General features: G+C 36.2%; 1 protein-coding gene across 1 annotated transcript in view; it reads left to right on the top strand.

Annotated features, from left to right (window-relative positions):
- The window catches only part of LOC140136935 (synaptotagmin-7-like), a 552,412-nt gene that overhangs the window by 471,400 nt on the left and 60,249 nt on the right, over positions 1-20,763 (top strand). Inside the window, exon 6 of the mRNA XM_072158587.1 lies at positions 17,861-17,966. Coding sequence (XP_072014688.1) covers positions 17,861-17,966 — 106 coding nt within the window. The remainder of the gene's footprint in view (positions 1-17,860; positions 17,967-20,763) is intronic.

Genomic DNA, 20,763 nt, shown 5'->3' with positions numbered 1-20,763 from the left:
TGAAGGGACAGAATGGCAGATAAAGAGAACAATACAAGAGATATACACACAGACGATTGAAGGGACAGAATGGCAGATAAAGAGAACAATACAAGAGATATACACACAGACGATTGAAGGGACAGAATGGCAGATAAAGAGAACAATACAAGAGATATACACACAGACGATTGAAGGGACAGAATGGCAGATAAAGAGAACAATACAAGAGATATACACACAGACGATTGAAGGGACAGAATGGCAGATAAAGAGAACAATACAAGAGATATACACACAGACGATTGAAGGGACAGAATGGCAGATAAAGAGAACAATACAAGAGATATACACACAGACGATTGAAGGGACAGAATGGCAGATAAAGAGAACAATACAAGAGATATACACACAGACGATTGAAGGGACAGAATGGCAGATAAAGAGAACAATACAAGAGATATACACACAGACGATTGAAGGGACAGAATGGTAGATAAAGAGAACAATACAAGAGATATACACACAGACGATTGAAGGGACAGAATGGCAGATAAAGAGAACAATACAGGAGATATACACACAGACGATTGAATGGGCAGAATGGCAGATAAAGAGAACAATACAAGAGATATACGCAGAATGGCAGATAAAGAGAACAATACAAGAGATATACACACAGACGATTGAAGGGACAGAATGGCAGATAAAGAGAACAATACAAGAGATATACACACAGACGATTGAAGGGACAGAATGGCAGATAAAGAGAACAATACAAGAGATATACACACAGACGATTGAAGGGGCAGAATGGTAGATAAAGAGAACAATACAAGAGATATACACACAGACGATTGAAGGGACAGAATGGCAGATAAAGAGAACAATACAAGAGATATACACACAGACGATTGAAGGGGCAGAATGGCAGATAAAGAGAACAATACAAGAGATATACACACAGACGATTGAAGGGACAGAATGGCAGATAAAGAGAACAATACAAGAGATATACACACAGACGATTGAAGGGACAGAATGGTAGATAAAGAGAACAATACAAGAGATATACACACAGACGATTGAAGGGGCAGAATGGTAGATAAAGAGAACAATACAAGAGATATACACACAGACGATTGAAGGGGCAGAATGGTAGATAAAGAGAACAATACAAGAGATATACACACAGACGATTGAAGGGACAGAATGGCAGATAAAGAGAACAATACAAGAGATATACACACAGACGATTGAAGGGACAGAATGGCAGATAAAGAGAACAATACAAGAGATATACACACAGACGATTGAAGGGACAGAATGGCAGATAAAGAGAACAATACAAGAGATATACACACAGACGATTGAAGGGACAGAATGGCAGATAAAGAGAACAATACAAGAGATATACACACAGACGATTGAAGGGGCAGAATGGCAGATAAAGAGAACAATACAAGAGATATACACACAGACGATTGAAGGGGCAGAATGGTAGATAAAGAGAACAATACAAGAGATATACACACAGACGATTGAAGGGGCAGAATGGCAGATAAAGAGAACAATACAAGAGATATACACACAGACGATTGAAGGGACAGAATGGCAGATAAAGAGAACAATACAAGAGATATACACACAGACGATTGAAGGGACAGAATGGCAGATAAAGAGAACAATACAAGAGATATACACACAGACGATTGAAGGGGCAGAATGGCAGATAAAGAGAACAATACAAGAGATATACACACAGACGATTGAAGGGACAGAATGGCAGATAAAGAGAACAATACAAGAGATATACACACAGACGATTGAAGGGACAGAATGGTAGATAAAGAGAACAATACAAGAGATATACACACAGACGATTGAAGGGACAGAATGGCAGATAAAGAGAACAATACAAGAGATATACACACAGACGATTGAAGGGGCAGAATGGCAGATAAAGAGAACAATACAAGAGATATACACACAGACGATTGAAGGGACAGAATGGCAGATAAAGAGAACAATACAAGAGATATACACACAGACGATTGAAGGGACAGAATGGCAGATAAAGAGAACAATACAAGAGATATACACACAGACGATTGAAGGGACAGAATGGCAGATAAAGAGAACAATACAAGAGATATACACACAGACGATTGAAGGGACAGAATGGCAGATAAAGAGAACAATACAAGAGATATACACACAGACGATTGAAGGGACAGAATGGCAGATAAAGAGAACAATACAAGAGATATACACACAGACGATTGAAGGGACAGAATGGCAGATAAAGAGGCAGCATGATATGTAGATAGGAAAGAGAAATAAAAACAAGAGGCAAGAAGAGATAGCATGAGTTTTAAAAAGTAAGAAAGAAACATAAACACTTGAAGAGAGATAGAGAAAGAGCAGAGACAATATACAAAGATCCAAGAAGGACACACACACACAAAAAAGATAAACTGACAGAATTGTAGATAAACATGGTGCACAATACATTGGAAAGAGAGCAAGATGCTTAGAGGAGGAGGAAGAGAGAAAGAGATAGAGGAGTGGGAAGAAATAACAAAGATGTGTGTGCATGAAATAAGGAGAAGGGAGGAAGTAAGTTGTGGGGCGGAGAGAAAGAGGATATAAACAGAATTTTAAGAGATATGGAGAAGAATGAGGGAAGTGGGTTGAGAGGTCACAGAAGAGGATAAGAGAAAAACAGATAGAAAATGAGAGAGCGAAAAAGAGAAGAGAGAAATGGACAGAAAAAGAGAATAGAAAGATAGGAACTGACAAGAAGAGAACGAGAGACAGCTGATTATATATTGCAATATGTGAGAATGTATTGCACACGGGATGTGTGCAATATTTATGCACAGAAAAAGAGGAACAAGTTTTTTTCGAGGTGTTTCCATGAATATATTGCCATTTTGTACTGGTTATTTTTAGTATGATAAATATGCAATGACATCATGTCATGGAATCGCAGATGAATGCTTGATTTCCGATCTTAGCATTGTTACATTATGAAGTCAGTGTTCAGGGAAACGACACTTCCCCCTTGGTACTTACACATTTAATTGCCATGGTTATGGATGATATGTTTCACTGTACTTAAAGGAACAATACCTACAAAATATTTGTTATGTTGTTATGTCAGGAAAGCTCATGTTGTCTGATTTGGTGCTGGAAGTGTTGACTTGGAAAATCAATTGCTGATGAACTTGAAATAGGTCGATAAGCACATGGTCTGTGGAGGTGAATTAAAGAGAAATGATCCGCTGTTGCAGACATAAATTGCTCTTGTTGTTGCATATGCTTGTACGTCCTGCTTGAATCCAAGGTTATATGTGTACATATTTCAATTGGACTTCAGCTACATTTACTCTGAAGGTGTACATGACAATAAAAATTGCACCAAAATTGTGAATTAAGTATATGTTTGAGATTTCGTATGTTATGGGGAGTAATTTGAGGCCAGTTTCAATGAAATCGGACCATTTTTAAAATTTGACCTGTGTGTATGAAATTTTTGACATTTTACCTACTCAATGTCCTAACCTGAACCAAGCACCGTACAGAAATATGACAATTGACTTTTATATTTCTAGCGATAAGAGGAACGATTTAAGATATATTACAACATGATAAGCCCATTTTTCAGTTGTGGCCCCATTATGACCTTCGACCCCTCGTAGGAATCATAGGGGGGCATATAGAAAAATGGAACCAATTCTAGTTTTGAGAGGTAAGGATGCCAAAACATTAATTACAACTAATGTAGCAATGTAATACCCCAAACACATAGCGCCATGTACTACAATTTGTTGGATAATTATAATTCAGCGATCCCAGCGCAAGTGCAAAAAAAATTAAAATTGTTTATAAATTGCTTAAAAGTGAAGGATAAGTCATTCAAATTGTCACAAATGTACCAAAATGTGAATTTTGATAATTTTTACAATTGTTCTGATGAGCAAATCACTGAATGGGCCTTTAATGTTCACACAACTTTAAATTTCAAGTGGTTCAGTGTTGCATTATGAAGAAACATGCTTTTCCATAAACAAGAAGTATGGGTATTGGGTACCAATCATTCAGATACAGCCTGTACAAGGGTCATGATGCAGTCATGTCTACAGTAGAATTCATCTCGACCTTTGCAGGACTTAAACCCCATTAAAAGCTATTAAACCAAGATAACACTCATTGAAACAGCTCAACTGATTAAATCGGATCTTCTCTGGTTGTGCACATGTGTCTGTTTTACATGTGCGATATCGCAATAAAGCTGGTATTATAGCTTCAGTTGGGTAACCGATTATAAAGGAAACGCAAGGAAACAATGGTATGTGGACCTTTGTTCACGAAAATGAGACAATGGCCTGCTTTTTTGTTAACCAGCATTCTTGAAAATGAGCAACATAATGATTGTTGACTTAACACGGTTTGGAAATAATTTCTTCATATTTTTGGTGTTATCTGTCGCTTACATATCCTTCCTAAAACACAAAAGTGCGATTATTTCCAAACACCTAAATTAGCTAAAAATTTAGGACATGTTACAAAACTATATTTTCTAGAATTTCATAGAATAGTTTAAATGTAGCTTGTACCGTTTTTTTGTGGCATCCTTCAGAACGGAGCGGTCCATTACCAATATAGCTCAATATTTTCGGTCAAATCTCCATTCAATTAACACGGGGAGTTGGCTAGCTATGAGCTAGCTATGCTTTGCCCTCACTCATGTTCTCCAAAAGTGCGACCCCTTCTGAACATCTAACCTAGCTGTAATTTTAGGTCATGTTAGAGAAATATATTTGCTAGAAGTTTGGAGAATAGTTTAAATATTGGCGGTTATTTTTCACACAGTGATGTTAACTAGGCAAATGCAATATACTTCTAACATACCCTATTTGTAAAGGTCGCACGTCAATGGTGAGAGCACTGTGTATTGTGTATAGGAAAACGGACAGTAACTGCAGTATGTGAAAGTTTGTTCTTGGGATGTGACAAAATAAAAGCTGATTGAATGGTACAAGGCAGGTGATACAGATACATGAGGTGTCTGTCACTCACATACCAATACATTTATTCGCCAGCGAAGTGGTTACGTAACTCCTTGGTAACTGGATCACACACCTTTTGGAATTGGTAGTACATGCCATAGACTTTGTGTTGCAATAATTTCGAGCCTGGTGCAAAACTCAAAATTGTGATCCATTTGACATCAGGGTTTTCTTTAAGCATTTTGCTAAAGGGGTATTTTCAAATTTTTTGGACTCTTTCAATTGTAAATTTTTCCTCTGAAGGGGTCCAAAACATTGCCCAAGGGGTATTTTTTATTTTTTTTGGAAATCGTTTTTAACAATATTTGGTATTTCAGTATTCAGATCTTGTAATATTTGAACGCGTACGTTTTCAAGATTGTGTACACGTTGGACTTTGGATTTAAAGGGGTCTGCAAAGTGCGTGAATGCGTAAATACATGTGTTTTGGGCGTTAAAGTAAACCCTGGTAGACATATTGATAATCGGATTACACATAAATTGGTTTTTGAGTAGCATTGGGTAATTCCAGTTGAAATCTATACACCTCCTATGGAAGACATGATCTTAATCTCACACCGGCACTGAGGGGTTGTAGATTTCAAATGGAGTCACCAATTCTGGTAACCCCAAATTTGAAATCCATACTCCCTGTGTGCAAGATTAAGGTCGCTTCTTCAATAGCGGGTGTATGGATTTCAACTGGAATAGCCCATTATTATAATGGACAGTACTATTGGTTTATGGTTTTTGAGATGGATGTTAACCATTTTTAGATGGAATCTTATTGCTATAGAGGATATACAATACTACATAATTCATAACAGTCATCCTCATTTAAATAAAATTCTGTTCTTCATAAGGTGCCATGGGCCAATTTGAATGATAATACAATAAAAGGTGATAGGTATGAATGGTTGTGGAATTGAACTAGAGTCTCAAGTTCTTAAGCTATCTTAGAATTGATGTCCTTCAACATGGCTGCCATTTCAATTGTTATACCGTTCATGATGGTTTATTGCATCTATATGGGGTCTATTTGACATATTCTTTATGTCATGTATGGTCCTCATTAAGTTGTATGGTTATTTGGCTGGCTGCTGAACTGTAGAACACTGCAAACAATTGGAATGTTTTCCATATGGGCTACGGATATATAAATATGGAATAATCATATTAATAAGTTCAGTTCCAAAACCCTCAATGTCGATGAATCTTGAGGCTATTTCACAGAGGTTTGATATTGAGTCCTTCAACAGTGGTAGTGAGAATTGAGAAACTGGTGGGTGGATTTTGAAAATAGGGGCCACTTGGCATTTGAATTAGCGGAAAATGAGTAAATTGTGAAAACGGCTGGGAAAACAGCAACCAGCCACTGTATGTAGCTTTGGGATGCGAATTTTAACCTCACCTCTGCCTCTGCGTCTGCGGTTCGAGATAAAATACCTTCAACATTTGCATTAGCCAGTGTCTCTAGGGTGTTCACAAATTTGGGGTCAGAGGTCATTAAGGGGAACTTCCGGCCCGAGAAAAAATACATTCAAAGTGCTTTTTCTGCCACCAACAACATAGCAGGATGATGCCACCTGCACACATGCATTGTTATTGCCACATGCCCTTAGGGTGGTCACGGATTTGGGGGTCAAAGGTTATGCAAAGGTCAAATGTTAGAAATGCATTTTCTGGACATCTGTAAGAGGTACACATGATACAGGGCTCAAACTCTGTGACAACAAACTTCATGACCAGGGGAATATTATGGAACATTTTGCAGGGGTCAAGTTAAAGGTCATCTGGGGTCAAATCTTAGAATTGCATTATCTGGACATCTATAAGGGATACAAGACTCAAAACTCAGTGACAACAAACTCCATGACCAGTGAAGCATTTTGGAACATTTTGCAGGGGTCAGGTCAAAGGTCATCTGGGGTCAAAGCTGAGAATTGCATGATCTGGACATCTGTAAGGGGTACGGGCTCAAACTTGATGACAAGAAACCTCATGACCAGTAGAACCATATAATATGGGCTGCTCACAAATTTGCCCATGCACCTGTACAGCAAAATGTCAATACAACTGTCTTTGTGGTCGAAGGGCCACTGCACTTCTAGTTCCAATTTTTTTTCTAAATCAAAGGGTGCTGCGTGGCAATTGGGAACCCACAACGCTATTTGCAGATGCCTGCTCTAGTATTTTTTCCAGGAAGGTAACAGATATAGTCAGTCTTTCACAGAAACAAACAAAGGTAATGCATGAATGCCAGAAACCTTATAATAACCACCACCTTGAATTTGAACTTTCATTGGAGCAAGAACATTAAGCTAAAAAAATATTTAAAGAAACTGGTGGTTGTATTCGCATATCTAGGGCAATGATTGCGAAACTATGGGCAATACAGTGGCATGTCCAGGGAGGGCTTTGTGTACTGAAGCCCCCAGCACTTTGTTAAAAATCATGTAAAATCAGCCGTTTTGGGGCGATTTTAGCCAATAAGCCCCCGCATAACTCTGAAAGCTACGCCAGTGCCATAGCCCGGGGCCATAGCTTTGGTATAAATCTATTTGACCGAGTAGTGAATTTGAATTACATTTTTCACATATTACTTTATGTCTTGTCTGTGCACCATAGATGTGTAGTTTCTATTTTTGTGACTGTATAGGAGACACAAAGAGCAAACATATTCATAAAAGGTATTAACATATCATATGGAAATAAGAAATATGATACAATGTTTATATTGTTTACACATTTATTTATTGAATTTGAGAGTTTCTTGTCCCAATTTCATATACTTGCTACTCCACAAATCCAGAAAAATACAGCACTAATTTTTTGTAATTAAAAAAATATTATCTTGTTTTGCAAAATGAAACATAGCTAGATCCTAATCCTTTAGTTCTAACTGGCAACAAAAGTCGAATTTTAATATTTTTGCAATTTGAAGGAAAATAGGCCAAAATTATGCAACTACAATATTTGTAGTCACAAAATTCTAAGACTTGGCACAAGTCTACGCATTCAAAATCTTGAGTATAGGCTAAGGCTCATGAAAAAGATTAGAAAATGTTTTTTCTTAAAGGTCAGGTCTATTGCAAAAACAAGTTTGACATTAGCAACAGTGAGTTGTACTATCACTTACCATAACAATGCTGCATAACAATATGCACACTATTGTTCTCATTTCGGGAACAAAACCCACACAGTATTGTTACTATGCGTTTGCTTTGTGCTTTGTAATATTTCATCCAACTGAAACTATAGCATTGCAATATACAGGGAAATCAGATACATGAGTTTGTGGGCTTAACACGGTTTATATGCTAGTCTCAAATGAAATTCTAAGCTCAAATTATGTATTTATTTTTTAGGCCTAATATTTCTCATGATATTGATATACATATGAATTGTAATGTCACAATTGTCTAATATATAAAAAAAGAAGCAGCTGATTTTATCCATATGTTTAAAAACCATTAAATTTGTAATACTTAATTTGGAATTTTTTTTTGTGAACAACAACAGTATATGTTCTGTCCATTGAGAGCATTTATAGTCCCTTTTCTCAAAGCGGGCACATCTCATTTCATGACGTCACCGTTTTTCTAGGCCAAATCTGTCTTGTTCGAAGGAACTCACCGCTTAAAGGTCCGTAACCCAATTGACAACATCATCCCCCCGATTTTTGTCATTGTTAATGAGTTTTTGGTATCACAAAATAGATTGTATTTTTCTTATTCCTATTCTGAAATTTGATGCTCCAAGTCGATGTATTTCCGTAGAAATCGGAGAATTCATGCCAATATACCTCCCTTGGTGGCTACCAATTTCTGGAATTCTGGACAGGCTTTATCGTAGATAATTATAGTCTACTCAACAGCTAGTTTGGTTTCGCGTCATTCACATTGTATGAAAAGAGCGAACAGCAATAACTGCTGAAGAGACTTCAGATCGACAACGTTACTATAAAGCTTTAAAAATTAGAAATTTAAAAATTAGAAGCTGCCCGCGTGGTGCAGTTGGTTAGAGCGTCGTATTTTTGTACCAGAGGCATGCGGCGTATTTTGGGGGGGCTTTGAGCGCCAGCCCCGGGTCAAAGTAGAGGCGGCAAAAAGCGAAGGCGGCGGAAGAAGAAGGCGGCAAAAACAGGGCGGCAAAAACGAATGGGGCAGCAAAACCATTTAGTCAAAAACAAAAGGAGAAAAAAAATTGAAAAAGCATAACAATTTTTGAAATAAGGTTGCTTTTAGTGCGCTAGCGCCTAAAATCCTTTTTTTTTTTTTTTTTTTTTTTGCTCTTCACTTTTCAGACGACCGTGAAAAAATTGGGTCAACCTTTTCGGGCTGTTAAGGAAGGCGGCAAAATTGTTTCTTCTTCAGCCCCCGGGGTTGGGGCGGCCACGGTACGCCACTGAGAGGTCCCCGGTTCAAATCCCGGTAGTGATAGTTTTTTTTTCTGCTCCATTTTTTTTTTCAAAATTATTTACATTCATTTGAAATGTACATATTGCAAGGGGAAATATATTTGGTTTCTTTTTTTTTTTCTGAATAGGTACGAAAAAGATTCTAAATTTTCCGTTCAATACGGGCATTTCCAGCATTGTCGTCAGGGCATTTCTGTTTTGCTTTGTTATTGAGCTCTATTGCCATTATGCCATAATTTATATACAATCATCATGAACAATATACAGACGAACACGAAAAGACTGGTTGTGGGGAAATGTCACCGTAGCTAGTATTGGAATGGGTACCTAGTACAGTGGAGCTTGGTTAATGTCAGTGCAACCACGCACGCATGGCACATGATGAACGGGAATTACGGCACATGTTATTGCTTGCCTTCCCAGAATGCAATTCACGCATACCAAGTATTGGGTTGCAAATTTTGCTATTTATTCACATTTACGCATGAAAATGCTCTTGTTTTTTTCACAAAGCTTCATAAAGGGGACAATATTTGATATTATATGTAATTTTAAAGACAATCCATATCCAAAACCAATAGGGTTACCCCCTTTAAGTTGGTTTTTATGAATATCAATTTTAAACGCCTTATTTTCTCAAAAAGGAGTCATTTTCATTGTCCTCATAATATTAGCTTGCCAATGATATGATGTTGTTTTTGCAATAGACCTGCCCTTTAAAATTAGAATGCATGTTTTGTAATTAGTCTTTGTACAAGTCTTTGGGCTTGATTGTCACAGCACAAAGAACACCCTAAAACTGTGTGTTTTGAGCCCTTATTTCCAAAATTTGACCAAACACTAAAATTTGACTTCATTGCCAGTTTTAAATAACTAAAGGTTTAGGATTTAGCTATGTTTCATTTGGCGAAACAGGGTAATATTTTTTTAATCCAAAAAAATTAGTGCTGTATTTTTCTGGAATTGGGATTAATTTTCTGTCTATTGCGGTTAACCCCTGGACACTACTCATCTACTCTCTAAATGTGAAAGAGTGAAAAATCACTCAAAAAGAGTGAAATCTCACTCTTTCAAAGAGCCATCTGAGTGACAACTCTTTTAGAGTGAAACTCACTCTCAAGAACGAGTGAAAAAATTCACTCCGGAAAAGAGTGAATCAGAAAAGAGCATTTATTTATTTATTTATTGATTTATTCATTTAGGCCTATTTTATATACAAGAATATCACAGCAGTTCATAACAGCTACTATGTGCTTTAAATTGTTGTGAGGCTAGGCCCCAGGTTAGGTAGGGCCCGGTCTAGGAATATTGAACTGGTCTAAAGCTTAAGCACATACACAATGTGTCGAACTTCAGTGTGGGATGAATGATGAAAAACTATGGATTTGGTGAAGCTAATAGTCAAACTGTTCAATGGTGAGTACACTTAGGTGTAGGACATAACACTTGGCAAATACCATGTTTACGGTCACAGTCTGGAGAAGCGTGATGCGGCGTAACCTACATAAGCTTACATATGCGTACATGTAAACCGGCACTGGGCCGGTAACAAACTGCTCACATATGACTTAAGCTTACTGCCGCCGTTGTCTCCAGACCAAGTGTATACTTGCTACGAGTTATGACATACACATAAATGTAATCACTATTGAGTATGCTGTCTATTTCTTCATCAAATCTGCTTTCTTTTCGCCATTCATTCACACACTGTTCGCCATTTTGTTACACAAGTTCAACAAACATCGGCCGATTTTCGGCGCTTCTGATGGGCTGACAGTTCACTCCAAGAAAGAGTGAGATTTTGCGCCACTTTTGAGCGAGTGAGGCTCACTCGAAATCATGAGTGAAATTATGTGTACTGTTTTCACTCTTTTAGAGCTAAAACCCACTCTTTTAGAGCTAACTTAAATTCACTCTGAAATTCAGAGTGGTTTTTCACTCTTTTACATTTAGAGAGTAAGAGCATTTCTGATTGGTTGATAACTTAAAATGTGCATTTCAATTGCCAATTATGACTACAATCAAGTGCAAATTTGCTGGGACACTTTCATAGTTCAATGACCCTCCCCGCACCCCTTATTCAATGTTGTATACCAAACGCCTCATTTTTTAAATGGCCTATATTTTTGCTCCAACATTGGTTGGTGGGGAGGAGGGATTCAAATAGGTTGGAAACTATACAAATAAAATATCACATGGTGAACTTCATATGACCGGTTTTATTGAACAGAGGGCTCAAAATATGAACAAGTGTCCCAGGGAAATTTGCACTTGATTGTATTGAAGAAGACAAAAATAATCTATTACTTTCAGTAAAATTACCATAACTCATAAACGCGTTGCTCGATTGACATGATTTTTTCACTAATTTAAAACAAATAACATTGCGCATTTTTGGTTACTTTAATTGTCATTTTTTGTCAAACTAAATATTTTTAGGTATCAAAACGCTGTAATATATGCATTATTTAAGGCATATTTGACACATGATTGCTATTATAAGCGGATTATCTCAAAATTCACTTTTAAAACAATTTAAAACTAATCAAAATTAAATCATATTGGAAATATAGAGTACAATCAGTTAAAAATACCTACAGAAATAACAAAAAAAATCATAAAACAAAACAATTGTTTCCCTTTAGTTCATTGATAAATGCAAATGTAAATTGGCAACATAAAGGAAAAAAGAAAAAAAAAAAAAGAAAGAAAGAAAGAAAGAAAGAAAGAAAGAAAGAAAGAAAGAAAGAAAAGAAAGAAAAAAGAAAGAAAGAAAGAAAGAAAAATAGGATTACATGGATTCGAACTCGAGACCTCTGGGGCGAGAAGCAAGGTCAGTAACTATATGCCACCGGGAGACTGATGACAATTGCACTCGATTTCAGCGTATTTAATCCTATCATTACAATGCTACTGTATTGTGTTATCGAGCTTCGATCCAATGAAATCATTCATTAAAACTCATGTTTTGGTCGTATTCAGCATTAATCTAACGTATATTTTGAATATACACGGTCACATTATACATACCTTCCTAACTTTGATATGTTTATTGGTAATTATTCCTCCATTTAAGCCAAATGAGCACGGTCTACCATAATGTTAAATAAATATATATTACTTTTTAAGTTATATTATTCTGGTAGACCGTTATTGCGTCATAAATTCTTGTTATCCTTGTTATTAATAAATTCGCATGAATAACAACAGCTCAACCATGGTGTAGTGGTTTGCTTACTGCCTTCTGATCATGAGGGCTACGGTTCGAAGCTCATTGTCGCTGATATGTTTACTTTTAAATCCTGCTCTTTATCTCTTTTTTATTTTTTGAATACCAATAATAAGCACATTTAAAATGTGTAATTGTATATAATTGTATATACACTTTTTGGCATGGCATTGTTACGTTGAATTAGCGTGTCTGTGATGGGTAGTTGAAGGCCTATATTAAAGAGTTTAACGTGCATTCCGATAATAGCATTTGAAATAGGGTAATGAGTTTGAAAGATCAATGATGAGACAAACATCATGATTATGTTGTATTTATTTCTATATTTTCTTAATTTCTTATTTGGTTTGCTTTTATTATGTTTGTAAATTCTTCCAAAGGAGAATTTATATGTCCACTCTAATATAAGCAATCAATGTGTCAAATATTCCTTGAAATATGCATGCATTGCAGGGTTTGATATTCAAAAAAATGTTTATTTTAATACATTTTTAAAAATTGGCTAATCATGTAATGCATAATGAAATTATCTTGACATCACTGAAAAAATAATGAAAATCGAGCAACGCGTTCGAGAGTTATGGCGATTTTATTGATATTAATAGATTATTTTTTCGCATCCCCTATACAATCAAGTGCAAATTTGCTGGGACACTTTCATAGTTCAATGACCCTCCCCGCACCCGTTATTCAATGTTGTATACCAAACGCCTCATTTTTTAAATGGCCTATATTTTTTGCTCCAACATTGGTTGGTGGGGAGGAGGGATTCAAATAGGTTGGAAACTATACAAATAAAATATCACATGGTGAACTTCATATGACCGGTTTTATTGAACAGAGGGCGCGAAATATGAACAAGTGTCCCAGGGAAATTTGCACTTGATTGTAGGCTTTTAACTATTTATGGTCAAACTTGCATTTGCAGATGATCTTATTAATTTTGGCCAATCGGCAGGTAGTTCTCATAGTCAGACAACCACAAATTAAAAACCCTGTTAAACCCACATGTACATGTAGCTGTTTGAAAATGTGAATTAAAAAAAACATGGTTCAGAACCATTAATATCGCACAAGAATTAACCCTGTGTGGTGTGGTCCAGCAGCGACAGATCTCTGAGTATCACTTTAAATTGATAGCTTTATATCGGATTCAGATATGCCTTTGAGCCCGACCAGAGGGGGATGACCCTCATATCTATTGCACCATCCATATTACAATTTACCTGGCACAACTCATGTCAGTCAGACCCCTACTTTGTGCCCCATTTTTGACAATCCTAGGACCCATTATTGCCTGGAAATCACATCATGTAAATAGTTTTAGGTAATATTATGAATTATTTATTTGAGAAAGAGAGATTATATGTTATTATTTCTAGGTACCTGGGAAGCATAGCTTATCTTATGTAATGAAAATTGAGAAGTAGTTTCATAACTTATGAAATACTATTACTTGGCTTAACTGTGAATTTAAATTGTAGCCTATTTTGGTGCTTGCATTATTTAAATTTGTATTTTTTTTTTTTTTAGGTGCTTTGTGACTTATCTTATTTAATGAAAGGATGATAAGATATGAAAATTGATAACCATAAGATAGGAGCCTGGCAGGTGGGTAATTGCATTCACAGATACAATGCAAATGTAATTGCTTCAATTAGAGTTTCTCACGTTTTATCCAAATTCATGAAAAAATGTTCTCTTTGGTGCCTTTTGTAGGTTTAGTATTCTCTGCTCAAGTGTGTGGGTTTTGCTTGTTACAAACATTGTATTCTGTGTGAATTATTTATTTAACAAAATGATAATAAGATTTACAAATATGCATTTTAAGTATAAATTGCAATGTGATATAAAGCAAAGAGAAATTTGGGATGTAATTGAACAGGCTTTGGAAGATTTATTACCAGGTGAAATGTCAGAATTGCTATTTCTTTGAATTATTTGTCACAAATATCAGAATAATTTCTCAATTTGTGGCCATCTGTTATACAGGGTGTAACAATAAAATTTGTACAATTTTGAAAATAGAATGACACAAGTATGCCGCCTATATTTTGGTTTGATATTTATATGCCTATCAAGATAATTTCTTTAGCCACCACATAAGCTTTGTTCCAATAAAACCGATGGTATACAAGTGAAGATATGGCCAATCATGTAACCTAGTCTTCAAACCGCTTGGGCCACTTTTGTCTAAGTGTTACAAAAGTGACTGAATAGAGTTGAACCATGGACCAGTTGGACGGTGCTCTTAGGTAGTTTTAAACAATGGGTTATTCGAAGTGGTAGAAATGATTACATAATCCTGGAGTTTTTAAAAGTCACAACTAACTTTACTAAGCACTGACATAACAAGCTCATTTACTAGAAATCGTGGCTGCATCTCAACAACTTCAACCCCAATTCACGTTGGAAGAGTGTATTTTTATGTTTGTGACATTCGATAGCACATGGAGTCAAGCAGAAACCATAAGATTGTTTATAGCTCATTTTCCAAACTCACATCTTCCATCAAGGCATGCAATTACAGAAATAACTCAATAACTATGAGAAATATGTAGAATTTGTTAACAGAAATACTGGCAATAGTGGTCGCCCCAGAACAGCTAGAAACCCAGCTGAAATTAATTTCAATATTGTTTTGTACTTATGGATGCAAAAATCAATCAATGATATCTCAGGGATATGAGAAATTAATGTACTTTATCTTAATTTGAAAGAAATTTCAAGACTTCATTTATAGATTTTAAAGAAACATCATATTATTATTAAGTTCAAGTAATTATATGAAGAAACATCACTTATAATTCGTTTATGTCAGTTCTTTAATGCACGATAAGCATATCTACGCGGTACAAACTTGATATGTGCAAACATGGCAAAAGTGGCCCAACACGTTTTCTGGGCGATTTAAATAATCGGACATAACTTTTGAACCCAAGCTAGTAAAGAAACCAACTAAACGTCTTCTTTAGCCAATATATTACTGATTAAAGTGCATATAATATTTGTGCCATAACTTCTTTAGTTTTTCCCTGAGAAGTCAAAATGCAATTGTACACATTTTATTGTTACACCCTGTACTTTGACATTGGAATGGGCTATTATGCACCCACTGCCACCTTGATGTGGTCCTTGATATACCCGTTGACTGGCCCACTGCCACCTTGATGTGGTCCTTGACATACCCTTTGACTGACTCACTGCCACCTTCATGTGGTCCTTGACATACCCTTTTTGTACCCCTTGTACCATACAAGAACAATAATGAGCAAAGAAATGAAACTGTAGCCAGCAAAACCATCAAACCTTGCTCAGCTGCTGGACTATAATGCCACAGAGTAGTGCTATATACTTGTATCATCACTAAATATTTTGTTGTGATAGATGATACTCGTCATCACAAATGAATGCTATTTATTATTCCAATATCATATCCTGCATCCTGCATTATATTGTAGTTTTGCAACCTGTGTCGGAAGTAATACTGATGTCACATGATATATATGACAAATTTGTGTGAAATATTGATATTGACAGTATGTTGTTATAAGTTGACTTATCAAAAATGCCAAAGAAATCACAATTAATCTACAGTGTGTAGTCATGATAAAAAGTAATCAAGGGAGCCAATGGATAACCTTTGTTCCTGGTAGACGACATAATACTGAATGTTGATGTAAATGCATCAGTACAATCTGCTCGATTCAATCTTACATTTAATTGGTCAACGTCCTTGGTTGGCATGCATTATTTACGCTAGATATTTATGATGGAATCAAGCAATATTGTGACCTATCCAAAGAGATTGAGCCAAAAGAGTATGGTAACCTGCCATCTTGGTCTGTCACACATGGAAAGAATTTGTTGGCAAAGCCCGAAATCATACAATGATTTGCATCTTTAAGCTTGAGTATTATAAAGGCCTACAAACGTAACACTAAGCATGCTTTATTGGCACAATGCATTTAGATTTAAATTAAACAAGCAATTAAACTTTACTGAACATGTGGTAAAATATGCGGAAAATTGGTGATTAGTTGTTTGTTTATCAAAAACTTCTTTCACCGAGTGGAATTTGTGGAGCTGCACAGATAATTGGTGGATGTTACAATCTAAGTAGGTTTATGCTGCAACCGGCCATAGCCTAGTTGATGCGATCTGATTGTGATGATTCACCATGGTAGCGAAATTACAGCTCTTTGAATCCTCCTTTTATTTATTTATCCAAGATTGTTACCCAGCAAACACAAAAATGTTGTTAAAATGTTATAAACGTGTCATAAACACATTTGGGTTTTGGTAAAACGGTTTAATAACATTTAAATGTTGGGTTATATAAAGGTCATGAAAACACATTTAAAACATTTATATGAAAAAATATAACATTTTTTTAAATGTTTCCAAAATTGTCAACAATTAACAACATATTGAAATGTTTGGCATTAAGTTTTCAAAAATGTTTTCTGAATCTTATTAAATTTAAAACTATTTTATCTATTTAACCTGACATTTGAACGTTTTCTGTAAAATGTTTAATGTTTGCTGCTTAATTATTACTATTTCTATATCAGCATTGGAGTGGTACAAATAAGTCTGTGTATTGCATAGTTTCTTGAATGTACCCAGGTGACTACAATTTCAACAAATATTGTATGCACAGATAATGTGTGCACGCATACATTTCACAGATTTACTTTGCAATCAGTAGGCCTAAAGTCAAATTTAATTTATTTTTACCAAGTTAGTCTGATGAAAATGATAATAAAATGGCTATTTTTGTATGATGCAAGAATATTATTGCACCAGATTCCAAAATATATTCATGTATACACTCAAAGCCATTGAGTATTATAGAAAATCTTGATGGGATAGACATGGCCATTGAGTATGCCATTCAACCATTACACCGTAATATTGCCATATCATCAATAGGATCCACAACATGCTCATCTATCAAGGCACAGTTCTTGAACCCCAATACATTTTGCACATTCATTGAATGACCTTTGAAAATTTGGGTACAAAAACTCATGCTCTGAAACTTGAGGTCAAATTTTGCACAATGATTGTTTAATTGAGGTTATTGAATTATGCAATTGGGATGAGACCATTGTGGTCCATAGTGCATCAAAGTTGTAATAACATGTCATTTTTACGTGTCATTTTTGCTTGCAGGTTTGAGAGGCCAGATCGTAAGATGATGGTAGAGCAAGTCCAGCCGGATGCAAGAAAACTCCGATCACAGGTCTCACTAGCTTCACTCAGGGAAACATTAGGCTTGGTAAGTAGCCACATATCATGCCTTATTGTTACTTAGGCCTATATATTTTGACTTCTTTTTTTTTCTTTTCTTTTTTGAGGAATACCGATTTAGTCAGTATCTGTTGGCAATTTGAAAGAACATATTCTTCAAACAGTTTTGAATTTGAATATTGTGAAGATCATTCTGCAAATGTACATAATTTTTAATGAATTCCACACATAGGCTTCATCCAAGGAGCTATCTTAAGAACCACTGAATCTGTTTGTTTGTACTCATTTTAATGTATTTTTCATGCTGATTCCAAATATGGTCATGAAAATGTACATTGCAATTTTGAAATGTGTGAATTAAAAGAAAATACAAACTTATCATGGGGAGGGTTAAGTTTGCCTGTTTGCTTGTTTCTGGTATTTCAAGAAAATGGAGAGCAAAGAGTTTGACAGGATGCAAATAAGAGGCACATGAATTATGTGTTGGTTGTGATTATGAGAGAGAGAGAGCTAGAGGGAGAAAGAGCTTCAATGTGCTATAGTGTTTGTGCTATTTTATTTGTTTGATTGTTTGTTACTTGTGTTGTTGATGTTTTGTTGTTTCCCATGTTGGCAGTTTTATTTGATATGTTATAGTTAAGTTTATACTGCAAGATATGTACATACATGAAATTCTTACAATCTGAGTAAGTGGAATAGTGTAGAACAAGACCTGTTTCTTGAAGAAAGTGTGTGAAAAGCAGAAATCAGCCCCATTCCACACTATTCCATTTACTCTTTGGAAATTGCCATCTGTGTAAGGATCTTATGCGTATTCTCACAGATATCCTGTGCTGGGTGCCAATTATTGGGCTGTGAATGTTGTCCAGGAAGCTGTTCAATATCAGTGCATTTTGCTGTTGTGTCAGTTGCACAACTGCTTGGTTACTGACATGTGATTAGAGTAGAGTATTGAAGTAATCCTGTGTGTAATTTTGGTTCATTTTGATGCACAGGATTTTAAGATATGACCTTGTGAAAAATTGTAAGTTTCGTTTTTGGCTTAGTGTATTTATTTGTTTTAATTTACCTTTTTAAGACTATTTATTTTAACACCGTACTGATCATTTTTTACCCAAGTTGGATATTGTAGTCAAATCTTGGTTCACAAGTGAACAACCAAACAGTTAAAGGGACCATTAAAAGAAAAACATATTTGGTCTCAAAATAAAGCTAATAACATATAGAATCCATTTCTAAAATAATAAACACAATTTTCCTTCATTTTACCCCCCAAATCAGCAAATAAAGACAAGGCGCCCAATATTGCGTCGTTCCGCCCAATTCATATGTTCAGAGACACGTGGCAACCCCTGTGACGTCAAAGTGGTTATCCTTTCCGCTGCATGGCAACACTGCATAGGCCAGACTTGGTCCTAAACCAACGCATGAACATGTTTACAGCAATGAACTTTTCTGTGCCTTTTAGGCCTAACCAGTATATTAAAAAAGGATATATATGAATTACAAAGCTACAATGACTGTTGCGAGATGCCGACCATAAGACAGACACGTACGAGACTGGTAGGCCTACTATGATAAGCCTATATAGCTACAAAATTGGCCAACAACAGGGAAAGTATTAGGCCTACATACTGACAAAGTTAAGCTAGCTATGCTAGCTGCTCGGCTTTTGCAAGAGAGTATCATTTGTTTTGAGGCATTCTGATATAGCAACTCTTTACTTATTTATTCCTCTGAAATATCTGGTGAGGATAGGAAAGAGAAGGCCATGATGTTTCGGGTTAGCCCATGACATGCAACTTAATTTCTTCAGGCCTAATAGCCTACCTCCCGGGCGTGCGGCCTAGGTTTACCACCACCGGGCCTAAAACGCAAGCCGATCCTGAAGTTTGGAAGCTGAATTGCGAATGATTAAAGTGTGATTGTTTGTTTCTTTAAAGGGTCGCTCGGTGTAGAGACACACTTATGGGACTAGGTTCAAAACAAAAGCCAGGTTCCGGAGAGCGAGTTGGCGCAGCGGTTGTTCCCTCGCCTTGCACCACTGAGGTCCCAGGTTCAACTTCAAGCCCCGGCGCGGCCCAAGGACTCATGTGAACTTGGTTTATCCCGATCCCGGGATCCCGATTCCATGCTGGCTCTCGCAGGTTTTCTCCGGGATCTCCAGTTTCCACCTGCTTCTCAAAAATCGGTGATTAGTTGGTAAACTTCCTTCACCCAATGAAATTTGGGTAGCTGCAAAGATAATTGGTGGATGTTACAATCTAAGTGCGGCTAGGTTTGCGCCAGGTTCGACTGCATCCAGCCTAGTTGATGCGATCTGATTGTGATAAGTACCATGGCAGCGCTTTGATTTGAGCCTTTGAACCCTCCGAGATTTGGGAAAAGGCGCTATATATATAATTGCTAAAATTTATTTTTATTTATTTTTAAAAGCCTATGAAAAATGAAAAACAAATTTGAAGATAAAGAACCACAAGAGGACCATATAAAGGCCACTCCAAACAATCAAATGAACAATATTTACTGTCAGCCTTTAGTTTGCATTATGGAAATGCTTATAGGCCTAATCCAATCTCAACTCCCACTGAAACTTGAAACTGTAAAGTGTCCGAGCGTTTTATCAAAGGTAGGCCTAACTGCCTAACAGTTCCAAAGTTTATGTTGATTGGGTAAATGTTGTAAAATACAGCGCGTCCGGCTAGATAGTTCGTTTATAGAAATGACTGACATCAATTTCGCATAGCCTAGGCCTACCCCGGGCCTAACCATCCATGGATTAAAATAAGTGTAGGCCTATATTACCCATTTGATGTGTGTACTTT

The sequence above is a fragment of the Amphiura filiformis genome, chromosome 17 (genome assembly GCF_039555335.1).
Source record: "Amphiura filiformis chromosome 17, Afil_fr2py, whole genome shotgun sequence".
Lineage (NCBI taxonomy): Eukaryota > Metazoa > Echinodermata > Ophiuroidea > Amphilepidida > Amphiuridae > Amphiura > Amphiura filiformis.
Note: the sequence above shows the minus strand (reverse complement) of the source record. Positions and strands in the feature narration are given on the sequence as shown.